Source organism: Esox lucius, chromosome 7, assembly GCF_011004845.1.
Source record: "Esox lucius isolate fEsoLuc1 chromosome 7, fEsoLuc1.pri, whole genome shotgun sequence".
In the NCBI taxonomy this organism is placed as follows: Eukaryota; Metazoa; Chordata; class Actinopteri; order Esociformes; family Esocidae; genus Esox; species Esox lucius.
In genome coordinates, this window is record NC_047575.1 from 21,204,831 (window position 1) to 21,219,895 (window position 15,065).

The window sequence follows — 15,065 nt, forward strand, 5'->3', positions numbered from 1 at the left end:
TTCAGTACTGCTAGCAGTAGTGACACTGGCAGCTAACAACGTTGAATTTGGCAATGTAGCCAGCTAGCCAATTTGTTTCTAAGCATCAAGATGAAACCATCAAAGAGACATAAGGTAGACATTAGGCCAGTGTTATTTATGATTTAATTAAAACATCCCAAGTACAAGTAAAAAGTTGTTGTCTGATTTACAATGTATATTTCTAGCTAGCTAACGTTACTGCTGGCTGGAGTTTTTGTCCAGATCATTATTTTCCTTTTCATACAAAATCTTGGAACATATTTTTGTATTAATATTCAGGTGCACCAGAATAATACTTTTAGCTGTTAAAAATATTTTTTTGTTCCGGGGGACAATGCCCTGCACCCCCCATTTTGGTTTTGGGCTTATATGGGCTGCACAGCATCCCTAACCGTTTCATTTAGTGAGGTTTGTTGTTTTGCGTGGTACCAGGCCGAAGAACAATGACTAAAACTACACACATTTTGGGTTTTCTGATTAATTTAAATCCATATAATTACAGTGACCTTTTCTATTAAAACTATTTAGCCCCTTTGCCCAATTTAAATAAAAATCCTGCCATCTGAACCGCTTTATCCGTGCTTCCGGCCATTACAAAGACAGCACTATGGTAACCACATCAAGACGTCATTATCTGGGTATATTACATTTGCACTATGCAATTATTTACATCAAACATGGGATATATTGTTGCAGCTGGTTACGTTTTCATTTTATTTCATTTGCAAGCCTAGCTGCATTTCGATTGATATGGTTTGAAGAAAATTTGCCAGGGTGGCATTTCTCAACCAGTTCAAAGCATTTAAATGCATCCAACTACTGTTTTCCCACTACCACTTGGTTTCGAATGCAGCATCAGTACCCAGCTTTATTCTAACCTAAAAGAGCGTTTGCGATTGCTTCACGTCCAAACATAACTAAACGCTTAGGTTCAAATCTCGATGGCCGACGCGCGCGCTCTTTTTAATTAAATTATTTTTAATTAAAATATTAAATGAAAATGTTTATTTTGAAGTATTTTTGTTGTAGCAGGTAGAACGTCATTTTGACATGATGCTGCAATTGCAACCAACAGGGAATTGGTGATATACCGTTGCGTACCGGTGTTACATTTAATCCTCCAAATTCCATGACTGTACATTGCCACTTGGTTATAAAGGATGCAACCTTCGGAGGAGCGAAGTGAAAGACTACGGATCTCTTTCGTGCTCTAAACCCAAAGTAAAGAGTTATTCACCCAGTGGCACTTGAAATTTATTCTGGCCATATAGACCAACACACGTATGTTTATACACAGCCTTAGAGTTTAGTCCTTAAACTTAATCAATAAGGAATTTCCAGATTAGTACAGTAGGTGGCAGTCATGCTCCTGTTAGAAAATGCAGTGTAAAGGCAAAAAATAACAAAAATATAAAAGCAACACTTGTTTTTGCCTCCATTTATCATGAGCTGAACTCAAATTTCTAAGACTTTCTTTATGTACACAAAAGGCCTATTTCTCTCAAATATTGTTCACAAATCTGTCTAAATCTGTGTTAGTGAGCACTTCTACTTTGCAGAGATAATCCATCCACCTCACAGATGTGGCATATCAAGATGCTGATTAGACAGCATGATTATTGCACAGGTGTGCCTTAGGCTGGCCACAATAAAAGGCCACTCTAAAATGTGCAGTTCCATCACACAGCACAATGCCACAGATGTTGCAAGTTTTGTGGGAGCTTGGAATTGGCATGCTGACTGCAGGAATGTCCACCAGAGCTGTGGCCTGTGAATTGAATGTTCTTTACCAAAGGAGTTTCAGAGAATTTGGCAGTACATCCAACCGGCCTCTCAACTGCAGACCATGTGTAACCACATCAGAGTCTCGACCTGACTGCAGTTTGTCGTCGTTACCGCTTGAGTGGGAAAATGCTCAAATTCGATGGCGTCTGGCACTTGGGAGAGGTGTTCTCTTCACGGAGGCAGACAGTGTGTATGGTGTCATGTGGGTGAGCGATTTGCTGATGTCAACGTTGTGGATCGAGTGGCCCATGGTGGTGGTGGGTTTATGGCATGGGCAGGCGTGTTATGGACGACGAACACCGGTGCATTTTATTGATGGCATTTTGAATGCACAGAGATACCGCGACAAGATCCTGAGGCCCATTGTTGTGCCATTCATCCACGACCATCACCTCATGTTGCAGCCTGATAATGCATGGCCCCATATTGCGAGGATCTGTACACAATTCCTGGAAGCTGAAAACATCCCAGTTCTTACATGGCCAGCATACTCACCGGACATGTCACCCATTGAGCATGTTTGGGATGCTGTGGATTTGCATATACGACCAGGTCCTACCAATATCCAGTTCCAGGTCCTGCCAATATCCAGCAACTTCGCACAGCCATTGAAGAGGAGTGGACCAACATCCCACAGGCCACAATCAACAACCTGATTAACTCTGGTCACACCAGATACCCCCCCCTCCCCCCGGACTCCCCCAATACAGTGAAACTGCACATTTTAGAGTGGTCTTTTATTGTGGCCAGCCTAATGCACACCTGTGCAATTATCATGCTGTCTAATCAGCATCTTGATATGCCACACCTGTGAGTTGGATGGATTATCTCGGCAAAGGAGAAGTGCTCAATAACACAGATTTAGGCCGATTTGTGAACAATATTTGAGAGAAATAGGCCTTTTGTATACGTAAGGAAAGTCTTAGATCTTTGAGTTCAGCTCATGATAAATGGGGGCAAAAACAAAATTCTTACATTTATAATTTTGTTCAGTGTATGTATTTCAGTTGTTCAAGACAATGCCTCCAGCATGAGATAAGACAACATTTGTTTAGTCAAGTTTTATTACAGAATCATGTCAATCACCTTGGGTCTTCTTGGGATTACATTAAAATAAGCAATTTTACACCAGCTGATTTTAATACACTGGGAACAGATTGTCATATTTTACTGGATACTTCAAGCCCCACATGTCTACAAATAAAAAATATGTGCTTGACATTCACTGGAATGGGTGCTGGTACTCATTTTGGGTGCAGATACTGTTTATATTTAGGTGCTGGAGCAACTTAATACTTTTGTGCTAATATTCCATAAAATTATAAGCAGCTCAAACATTCAAAAATTGGAGGTACCTATAATCTGCACTGGTAAGCTCCTGCTCAAGTTGAGCACTATCAGTGATGCATATAACCTTTGAGTTTGCCACACCAACTGCGCTCCAATCCAAATTCTGCATCCTTTACCCCAAAATGTCTCCGTTCATTTCAGTAAATGACAGACAACATTTTTTTCAGGATTTACAGTAAGGTTTAATAGATTACATTAAACATTTTCATTCACTCACTGTATATTATCAGTGGTTTCCATGTTCACATTCTTTCCATCATTAGTCTATCATGAAGATGTATCAACCTATCCCTCCCATTGAGTGAGTGCGTTGGTGAAAGCGCAGCCCCCCACAATTTCGGAAAGTCTTGTCACACTGGGTGCACGTGTAGGGCTTCTCTCCTGTGTGAATACGGAAGTGTCTTGTAAGGGCCCAAGAGTGACGGAAGCGTGCATTGCAAACGGTGCAGGCATAAGGCCTTTCTCCAGTATGAATACGCTGATGAATCTTCAGGTGTTCCATGCGGTTGAAGTCTCGACCACACAAGGAGCAGTGGTAGGGACTGCGCCCGGGAGGGTAAAGGTTGCGCTTTGGGAGCTTATTCATATCCTTTGGGTGAACGAGACTACGATGTCGCCGTAGGTCTTCAGATAGATGGAACTTCTCTCCACAGATCTTGCAAATGTGCGGTGCTGCAGCCAGATTATTCCCTTCACTGGTCTGAGGGCTGTAAATCTGATGAGAAGTCGAAGCTCCAGCAGCGTCTCTGGCTGGATATTGTTGCTGCTTACCAAAGCCTGCATGATGACCCGCAGCTGAAGACGATGATAGGATGTCTAAGTCTGGTATGTCTGGGTTGAAGATGGGGGAGTCCGCTAGATAGGGGGGAAAAAAAAGAAAAAAAAAAGGTAATGGATCCGTTGCTTGATATCTATCATCATCAACTTTTTTCTCATAGTTACAAGTTAGCAAACGTGGTACGTTGCAAAAAATTATTTTGTGGAATACAACACTGCAAGGTTATTTCAGGTAAACAACACCAGCAGTCTTAGTTTGAAGTATTTTGGAGTAGGTTGTGGCTCAGTAAGCACATTTCAATTAATGAAATTGGAACATGCTAAAAATGCTAATTCCAGGTTGGGACTGAATTTAATAATGGCTTGTTATGAAAAAAGACTCCATGGTCCTCCAGCAAAAACTCTGAGTAAGCGGAATTTCACCCAAATATGAATTTAGGTCAAACTATCCCTTTAAAAAATTGTACCGTAATCATATCCAACAATTGAATTGTGAAAACATTTTTGGTTTTACCTACTGACAGCTTTTCCTCAAATGGATAGATGGAGTTTCATAATTGTTTCTTGGGTTGGATTAGCCCTTTAAAACTAATCTAAGCCTAAATACCGTCAATTGAATTTACTGGAAACTGGTCCTTAGCAATGGACTTACATAGAGAGTGGCTGGTGGAGGGAGTGAATGAGTCTGGATCATTGTGTGGAAGCTGCAGTGCTTCTGGCCTCCAATCCTCAAGTAGCCTGGTTTGTGCTAAAGAGAGGCTGTCTGGACAGTAGTTGTCTTCTCCTGTATGGGGACCAGAGTTCCGACTGCAACCCAGGTCTGCAGACTCGACTTTCACCTCAACCAGACACTTCACCTCTGCATTCTTTGTGGTAGCTTCTGGGAAGGGATGGACATCAGCATGGTCCCTTGATCCATCATGTCCTGTGATAGTATCTGTGCATGCTCTACTAAAATGTTCAGCACCATCATGGTTGTCTGGATACATCTTTGAGAGAACCTCCTCTTTAGTCCCTGTAAATAAATAATTATATGGAATCCATGCTTTATGGCATTTTTGAAACTATACCTTAAATAACATTTGACAATAACATAAGTATAACAGACGTGAATAACAATCCAACTTACCAGCTTTATCTCCTTGACTTAAGGTCGACTCAACTAATACATCTGGTTTAATGTCTTGAGTGCAGACACGACCATCCTCACGGATTTCACAAAATGATTCGTTAAGATAAGCATTGTTATCAGCAACTTCCGATTCAAATCCTACAAAACGATCCTCAACATTTTTTGTAGTAAGAGACTGATTGGATTCAACTCCTTGCGCTTCTCTTTCGGAGTCAATTGTCGTCTGTGAGACGTTTAGAGAATTCAGCTGGTGATGAACTTGTTGGATTCTGCTATTAGTACTGGCTTGGTATCCTATTATTGATTGTACTTGACGTTCCTCTCCTCGAGCTGCACTTAATTCAAGTTCGGCTGCTTGCAAGCGATACTTTAGTGACTTGTTGTCCCGTAGTGTCTCGTGCATTTGATCCCGCACGTCCCTTAAAACTTGTCCGACCAGTTTTGTAACCTCAACCACCGCTATCTCCACTGCAACTCCTAATGCATTTTGAATAGTAGCAGTCAATTCATCTTGAAATGAGAAAGATAATTCTGCTATTAAGGCAGTGTTTGGAGGACTCAAGTTTGCCGACATTTTCGTGTTACCCTCGTCAAATTCTGACCTCCAAAGTCATGAGTATGGAAAAATACTGATGTCCAGAGATAATTTCAAACAATGTAAACCGGCTAGCCAGGCGAATTAACGTAATAGTACGTTGGCTATGTACTCAATGAAGGCCCGCACAGTTGGCAGCACTAGTTTTGTTAATGACGCTGACTCTGCCTTTGTTTGTCTCGGACTGAACGCCGTCGTTTCGCTTATTTACTTTCCTTAGCTACCTAGTAAATCAAGCATTTCGTCTGTACCCACATAGTCAAAAATAAATTAAAAACGATAATTTAAAGATTGCACTTAAATACAATTAGTATGTTTTCCAGGTCGCATCTCTCCTCGACTCGAAGCGGAAGTTTCTGCTTCCTGTGCGGTTAGGGCCAACCAGTGTTAGTACCTTGAAAATGTAGCTTGCACAAGGAAAATATTACTTCTGGATTCGGAAAAGATCATTTGACTATTAGAGGATACATGCTAGATAATGTGACTATATACTTTTTATACAATAACAACCATTCAGAAAACACAAGGTACATGTTGTATTCTGTCAAGTTGTGTAAAGTAAATTGAGCGAAGAGCAACGCAATGTTAAACTCTGGTTGAGTCTTAGTTGGCCATCTGCTCACTTAAAACCCCTTGGGTTTTCTGTTTGCTCTAACGGTACGTCACAACCCAGTGGTCACAACGCTGAGCGATGACTGTCTTGTGTGCGTTTTGACATCAACCTTTACGATTGAGCGTGTTTTCTCAGGTTTGTGGAATCTAAGTCAGATTCCACAACCATAAAGTTCAATTTTAACGTTTTGGTCCATAAGGTTAAGCACCAGGTTGAAGGTTAAAGTTCGATTTAAAATCAGTCTTCTGGCCTCCTTTTGAAAAATAATGACAATGTGCTTAATGATATGGACTTTCTATAGTATATTCTCCACTTGGCACGAAGAGAATTACGTTACAGAACTGGATCACAATATAAGTAATAATTGATGTCTAAATTATGTTAGTTGTGTAATACATTTTATTGATAAAAAAATAAGAAGCAGTCTTTTGAACATGTGCTTCATGCTCTTACAATGAAGTTATTCGGGTCAAAATAAATTTGATTTACAGATACTGGACATATGCATTTGTCTAGATAAGGGGATGAAAAGAGATTTAAAAGCAGTTTAGTGCAGATGTTTGATGAATAGTTAACCATTTGGAGGTGGCTTGATGTGGTGGGCATACACTTAGTCTTTTTTGGGCAGATGGGCGGTTAATAGGACCACCGCACAAGGAAATAAACTTTTCAAGTAGCAGGATATTTTGGTCAGGTTTGACCTGTACTGTCTGGCTGCACTCTGCCTGCTGTAGAATAAGGAACAGTGGGTGACCAGGGAGGGTGCTGTCAGCAATAATCTTGCCTGCACTCTTTCTAGCCCTTTTCTAGAGTCATGTAGGACCTAGGTAAACGGCAGATGGCAGCCGACTGCCCTGTTTGCGGATTGTACAAAGTGTTGCAGTTTATTTCTGCAGCAGGTAGACAGACCCAAATGTTGATGAAGGTGGGAGGTGGGGATGAACCCTAAAAGAGCCTAGTCAGGATAGGATTAATATCAGATCTCTCGCCATTCTTGGTAAATGACATTATAATATCCTACAACCTAGATTTTATATTTCTCACTGAAACATGGCTAACAGAAGATTCTAGTGCTGCAATTCTTAACGAGACAGTACCCGAAAAATGTGGCTATATGAATACGTGTCGAAATGGTAGGAAAGGAGGAGGAGTGGCAGCCCTATTCAAAGATACATTCCAGTGCAAAGAAAATACACTAGGTCATTTTATTTATTTTGAATACCTCTGTATTTTGGTCCCCCCAAAATTTTGTTTTGAACCATTTACAGACCTCCACGATATTCTGCAAATGTTATTGATGATTTTGCTGAACTACTCTGTTATATCAGTTAATTATAATTTGTTTATTATTACAAGGGATTTTAACATCCATATAGAAAATAGTACAGACCAGTACATAATGCAGAATAACTTCTTGCACTACTTGACACTTTTGATCTCACTCAAGATGTGAAAGAGCGTATACACACTCAAGGCCACATTCTAGATCTGGTCATCTCTAAAGGTCTCGATATTTCTTCTGTCATGGTTAAAGACTTGGCCCTGTCTGATCATTTTTGTGTCATTTTTGAATCACTTATCACCCCAAATGTTCCAGTAAACTCTGTTTTTTTTAAAGAAAAGGTACATTAATGAGAGTACCAATGCTCAGCTTTAACAATGAGTTACGCAGGGCCAGAAAGCAACATTTATCGGGAACCAAAATATCAACAATCCCCACACTCTCTTTGTCATGGTCGACAAGCTTACAAACCCAATAAAGCAGATAGCATCAGAACTTATGTCCACTGTGAAATGTAATGAATTTGCTTGTTTCTTTAGTGAAAAATTTTGTGAAAAAGTATTAGACGGAACATCAGAACTACACAATCTAACAAGGACACTGTACCGTCACTACGACCACCAAGACATCATTTGGTTATTATGTCGCATTTTAATACAATTGAACAAAAATCCCTAGAAGAAACAGTCCGACATCTTAAAGCTTCCACTTGCTGTCTCAACACACTGCCATCAGACTTTTAATTTTCTTTTTTTAACTCTATAACAATGGACCTACAGCAAATAGTTAATAGCTCTCTGCAATCAGGCATTTTCCCAACGTCTCTAAAAACAGCTGCCATTAAGCCCCTATTAAAAAAGAGAACACTGGATTCATCTATAATGAACAACTATAGACCTGTATCAAATGTTATAGCCAAGATCATTGAGAAGGTTGTCTTCAATCAACTCAGCAATTTTGTGACCTCATGCGGTCTCTTACACAAATTTCAGTCAGGTTTTTGACCTCACCACAGTACTGAAATGGCCCTGATTAAAGTATTAAATTATATACGCCTGAATACTGATTCTGATAAAATAACAGTTCTGGTTCTGTTAGATCTCAGTGCAGCATTTGACACTGTAGATCATAGAACACTTATGGATAGGCTGGAAAATTGGGTAAGACTCTCCGGGACAGTCCTTGATTGTTTCAGATCTTATCTAAATGGCCTGAGTTACTTTGTCACCATTGGTAATCATGAATCTGATAGGGTGGATATGACATGCAGAGTTATAGGGATCAGTTCTCAGACCGCTTCTGTTCAATCTCTATATACTACCTCTGGGCCAAATTCTACAGAACAACAACATTAACCACCACAGCTATGCCGATGATACTCAAATATATAGTGGGGAGAACAAGTATTTGATACACTGCCGAGTTTGAAGGTTTTTCTACTTACAAAGCATTCCATTTTTATCACACTTCAACTGTGAGAGATGGAATCTAAAACAAAAATCCAGAAAATCCCATTGTATGACTTTTAAATAATTAATTTGCATTTTATTGCATGACATAAGTATTTGATCACCTACCAACCAGTAAGAATTCCAGCTCTCACAGACCTGTTCGTTTTTCTTTAAGTAGCCCGCCTGTTCTCCACTCATTACCTGTATTAACTGCACCTGTTTGAACTTGTTACCTGTATAAAAGACACCTGTCCACACACTCAATCAAACTGACTCCAACCTCTCCACAATGGGCAAGACCAGAGTGCTGTGTAAGGGCATCAGGGATAAAATTGTAGACCTGCACAAGGCTGGGATGGGCTACAGGACAATAGGCAAGCAGCTTGGTGAGAAGGCAACAACTTTTGGTGCAGTTATTAGAAAATGGAAGATGTTAAAGATGACGGTGAGGGGAGGATGGATGGGGCCATGTATCGCGAGATCTTGGCCAACAACCTCCTTCCCTCAGTAAGAGCATTGAAGATGTGTCGTGGCTGGGTCTTCCAGCATGACAATGACCCGAAACACACAGCCAGGGCAACTTAGGAGTGGCCCCGTTAGAAGAATCTCAAGGTCCTGGAGTGGCCTAGCCCGTCTCCAGACCTGAACCCAATAGAAAATCTTTGGAGGGAGCTGAAAGTCTGTATTGCCCAGCGACAGCCCCGAAACCTGAAGGATCTGGAGGTCTGTATGGAGGAGTGGGCCAAAAATTAGATTATTGTGTTTGGCAACAAAAATAAAAGAACAAGTATTAGTAAAGAGCTGGATTCTCGGGCCCTTAAAACCAGGGATCAAGTGTGTAATCTTGGTGTCCTGATAGACTCAAACCTCACATTTAACAGTCATATCAAAGCGGTCACCAAAACAGCATTCTATCATCTAAATAATATAGCCAGAATCAAAGGCTTGGTGTCCCAAAAAGAACAAGAGAAGCTCATCCATGCTTTTATCGCTAATAGGGTTGACTACTGTAATGGCCTCTTAACTGGACTCCCAAAAAAGACTAAAACAACTGCAGCTCGTTCAGAATGCTGCTGCTAGAATGTTAACCAGGACCAAGAGAACAGAACACATCACTCCGGTTCTTAAATCTTTGCATTGGCTTCCAGTCAGTTACAGAATAGATTTCAATGTGGTGCTTTTAGTTTATAAATCTCTGAATGGTTTAGGACCCGAATACATTTCTGATATGTTTTGAAGAATATAAACCGAGCAGGGCTCTTAGATCCATGAACACAGGTCAGCTAGTAGAAGTCCAAACTAACAATGGATAAGCTGCTTTTAGCACTTATGCTGTACAAAACTGGAATAAACTACCAGAAGATCTTAGAAGTGCCCCAAACGTATACATTTTTAAATCCAGGTTAAAAACACTTCTCTTCTCACCTGCCTATGACTGAGCACTTAAACTTAACCACACTGTTTAGCCTTATAGCTTCCCACTTTTAATTGTTAGCCTTATAGCTTCCCACTTTTAATCTTTATATATTTTCTTATTGTATTTTTTTATTATTATGATGTATTCATTTGCTTTGATGTTTTCATTTGAGTATTTGTTTTTATTTTATTGTTTTCATATATTTTTCTTTGTAAAGAACATTGAATTGCTTCAATGTATGAACTGTGCTATATAAATGAACTTGCTTGATAAATATTACAGAATTAGAAAAACAGTCTGAGGACAAGTTGTCAGCTGTCTTGAATTGAAATTAGGGAATTTCACTGGTAGACCTTATGGCCCTCGCACCTGGGAGACAACTTGCTTCTACCTCTTCAGCCAAGCCTGCCTCTGCCTTTGGATCTTTGTCGAGCCATGCCCAGGTGTCCCCACCTGCTCCTGTTGAGGAGCATTCACTGTCAGCAGTGATGAGTCACCAAACCAAACAGCAGTCAGTGGGCTGCCAACAACTGCTGTACCAGGCGTGCCACATATCAATCAATCAATCAAAATTTATTTATAAAGCGCTTTTTACAACAGCAGTTGTCACAAAGTGCTTTACAGTGACACCCGGCCTTAAACCCCAAGGAGCAAACAACAGTAGTGATGAATTTCAGTGGCTAGGAAAAACTCCCTAAGAAGGTCGAATTTTAGGAAGAAACCTAAAGAGGACCCAGGCTCAGAGGGGTGACCAGTCCTCTTCTGGCTGTGCCGGGTGAGATATTAAGAGTCCAATTGGAGTAATAAATAAATTTCTCTTGGCTAAATCCAGAGTATATTTGATTTTAGACTAGGTCAGAAGTATGACCAGGTGGACAAGGACAGGAACAGCAACGGTCCCCCCAAACCAGGTAATCCGCAGGTGTGGACCAGGACCTCATCTCCTTCTAAAATTTAAAATTGGAGGAAACTGAGAAAAGTTAGTAGTACATCCCTCATGTCCCCCAGCACAATAATATAGCAGCGTAACACCTTGGAAACTGAGACGGGGGGGTCCGGTGACACTGTGGCCCTACCCGGGGGAGGCCCCGGACAGGGCCCAACAGGCAGGAAATCAATCCAACCACATTGCCAGGCATCAACCAAAGGGACACCCACCAACCGCAACCCCCCTGAATGAGGGCCGAGTATTGCTAGTAGCGTACAGCCCAACTGCACAAGTGCGCAATAGAGAGTCAACAACAAGCCAGTGACTCTTCCCCCGAAGGGCATTGGAGGGAGGGCATCCCAGTGGCGACGAGAGCCCACCTGGCAAGACAGCAAGGGTGGACAGTATCAAGCCTACTGGTCACCTTCACGCCCCCGGGCCAGGCTACACCTAATTATAAACCGTGCTGTAGAGATGAGTTTTTAGTAGACACTTGAAAGTTTGCACTGAGTTTGCATTTCTAACCTTAATTGGCAGATCATTCCACAGGAGTGGAGCTCTATGAGAAAAGGCCCTGCCGCCAATTGTTTGTTTAGAAATTCTAGGTACAATTAAAAGGCCTGCGTCTTGCGATCTAAGGTTACGTGTAGGTATATATGGCTGGATCATTTCAGCAAGGTAAGTAGGAGCAAGTCCATGTATTGATTTATAGGTTAAGAGTAAAACCTTAAAATCAGCCCTAACCCTAACAGGCAGCCAATGTAAGGACGCCAGGACAGGAGTAATGTGTTCAAATTTTTTTGTTCTAGTTAGGATTCTAGCAGCTGTGTGCAGCACTAATTGAAGTTTATTTATTAATTTGTCTGGATAACCAGAGATAAGAGCATTGCAGTAATCTAATCTAGAAGTAACGAAAGCATGGATTAATTTTTCTGCATCCGTTTTTGATAGGAAGTTTCTAATTTTTGCGATGTTTCGAAGATGAAAATAAAGTCCACCACAGTAGGCCAGAAGAGGACTGGCCATCACTTAGAGTCCTCTAGAGTTTTATACGTTTTTCCTAGACCCCTGTGCTTCTATTTCCTGTCACATGTAGGGCTGTCACGATTTTGACATTTTAGTTGACAATTGTTGCACAAATAATTTCGATGAACAATTAAAAAATATATATTGTAAATGTTATGCCACTATCATTTTGTACAAATAATGTCAATTGTAGATTATAATTGTAATGCCCATCAAGATAAAAGTGCATCTGAGGATGAATTTTGTTGTTGGCAAGTTGGCAACTGGTCTGAAGTTACTGTTTTATTTTAATATACTGGGATGGGTAATTATTTGTATACTGTATGTAACAAGGTTGCTCCAAGTAGTATGCACTAGTACAAAATGATTGTATTACAAAATAATAGGCTGTGAACTGTGTGGCTTTTGTCACAGGCCGTTTTAACTTTGTCCTCCACAATGTTTGACTGGATGTTTTGCCCTTGTATTAATGTCATCATGGAATACTCTGCCACAAAAGGTTACTCAGAAAGATAGTAATTTCAGCACATTAATTAAAACTGATACATTTATAATATTGTAGTTGTTAGTAATTCCATTTTTAAAAGGGTATTTCAATTTAATGTATTGGAATCAATAGCATGTTTTCTCATCTATATCTGGTCTATGCAATCAAGTGTTGATGTTTTATATGGACGATCGGGTCAGTGTTTGGTTTATTCAATCCTTATTAAGCAAAAAAGGTGGATAATCATTCCCAGTACCAGAATTTTTGTTTCCTAGCTACATGAACAAGCGGATTTCAGAGTAAAATACCTTGCCTGCTCCATCTAGCTAGCCTTTGAGCTAGTTAGTTAGTTTGTTCTTTGGTTAATGAATGAATCAATAGCATGTTTGACCAACAAGGAGAAAACTGACATTGGCCACTACCCTGATAGCAATAGGCCTAGACAATGTACATCCAAACACTATGGTGTTTTGTGGGCATAGCCTTTCAGGGGCCCTAAGCAAAATTTGATTTAATGCCCCATATCCTCTAGCATTCAGGGCTCCCTAGTGGTTGGGGGCCCACTAGTGGTCAGAGAACCTAACTGACCCCTTATTGGGCGATTCCTGCCACATGGGCATGGTGACAAAATGTATATGATGGTGACCCCCTCCCTGCAATTGCCATGTGGAAAATTGTAGGCAGCCAAGTTGTAGACACAGTTATGGTGAAAGTTGTCTATTAATCTATTAATAAAGTAATAATTTGTTCAGGCTTTTTTTTTCTAGCCCTGGTCGGTAACTGTTGTATCTTTACCAGGTTAATCAAAATCTGGGGCCCCTGGTTTATTCGACACTGGATGAAAGCATGTAGCTACTGTGACGTCGGCTCTGCATGGCACCGCATGGCACCGCAGCTCCTCTTCCTATCCGGCATTCCACCTGGCCAGGATACTAACCACCGGCCAGAGAGTGATGGCAGCGGTGCACCCCGAGGACGCACCTGTTTTCACTTAATCATTAGTTGAGTATATATTGGTTCTGTTAGTCACAGTGTAGCATGGACTATTGTTTCTGCCTCATTTTTATGCACACATTACACTTGTGGCATCACAGCTACAACATCATTTGGCAAATGTTTGATTGATTCAGTGGGTCAGAGAAAATGTTGGTATTATTTGGTAAAGCTTCAGTGGTTCTATGTTGTTCTTTACATTTCATTGAATGATATATGATAGACCTGTGAAAAACTGTATATCGTGAAAATACTGGTCGTGAAAATAAAACAGTAACTTACTGGCAACATACTGTAGTTCATACCAGAGGAAAATTGCTGTAGAATTAACGACAGTCATTTTTAGCATTCTATATAATGAATTACAGTACGCTTTAAAGTTCTGTTTAACTAATTACTGTAGATTTAATGAATTACAATAGGTCAATATTGCGGTGTACAATACGTTTAAAGTTTATTTTCTCTTGTGGATTCCAGATTGTTGATGTTAACGATTCTGCTACCATCCAAGAGGAACTTGTTACAATGATGCTCAACATCTTTGTGGTCAGCAAACTCAGTTATGAAGGCACCAACAAGCAAGCTAAGATAGTATCAAGGGAGCAGAAATCCTTTCTGGTATTCCCAGTGTGGCACATGTATGCACCTACCTGATGAGGCTTATACATGCCTTGGAACTAAGCTAACCACAGAAACTGAATTATATGTTCACGGTTTTACTGAAGATCTTTCTGGAGCAGGAGGATTTGAACAAATTAAATTCAACCAAGGTCCACAATCTCATGGTCAGTTTGCAGACTAATGGCGAGTATTGTCAGGTATTTTTTTTTGTGGACTTCACTGAACACGCTAGTTAGGACTCCAGGTTTATATGTTTAGCTGGCAGTGTCAAAAGTGGCACATACCCCGGCACGCACACAAGCACAGAATCACACAAAACCGTTGCACATATTCACACATACTGCACTGCACACATGCAACTTAAGTGTTCTGTCTATTCTTTGGCAAAAGTAAATGTGCATGGTAGGCTACTAGCCATTAGAAGTTATGTAGCTGATGGTTGTTTCGCACTAAATGGCACTAATTGAACCCTGAGATGTAAATACAGTACATGCCTGCAGTGTTTTCAGCAAATAAATGTTTACATCTGATGCAGTTTGTCTCCTGTGGATAATGTTTAAAGCAAAGCTGTTTGTATCAAAGTAAAC

The 15,065-nt window shown here is 40.5% G+C and overlaps 1 protein-coding gene across 1 annotated transcript; it reads right to left on the bottom strand.

Annotated features, from left to right (window-relative positions):
* Positions 1–2,852: 2,852 nt before the first annotated feature.
* On the bottom strand, positions 2,853–6,061 carry si:ch211-284e13.5 (uncharacterized protein LOC793850 homolog). Its single transcript, XM_010893476.4, has 3 exons — positions 5,063–6,061; positions 4,586–4,948; positions 2,853–4,011 (listed from the first exon to the last, which is right to left on the bottom strand). Exons 1-3 carry the CDS (start codon positions 5,637–5,639, stop codon positions 3,437–3,439), a joined length of 1,515 nt encoding a protein of 504 aa, XP_010891778.1. The 5' UTR covers positions 5,640–6,061; the 3' UTR covers positions 2,853–3,436.
* Positions 6,062–15,065: the final 9,004 nt, after the last annotated feature.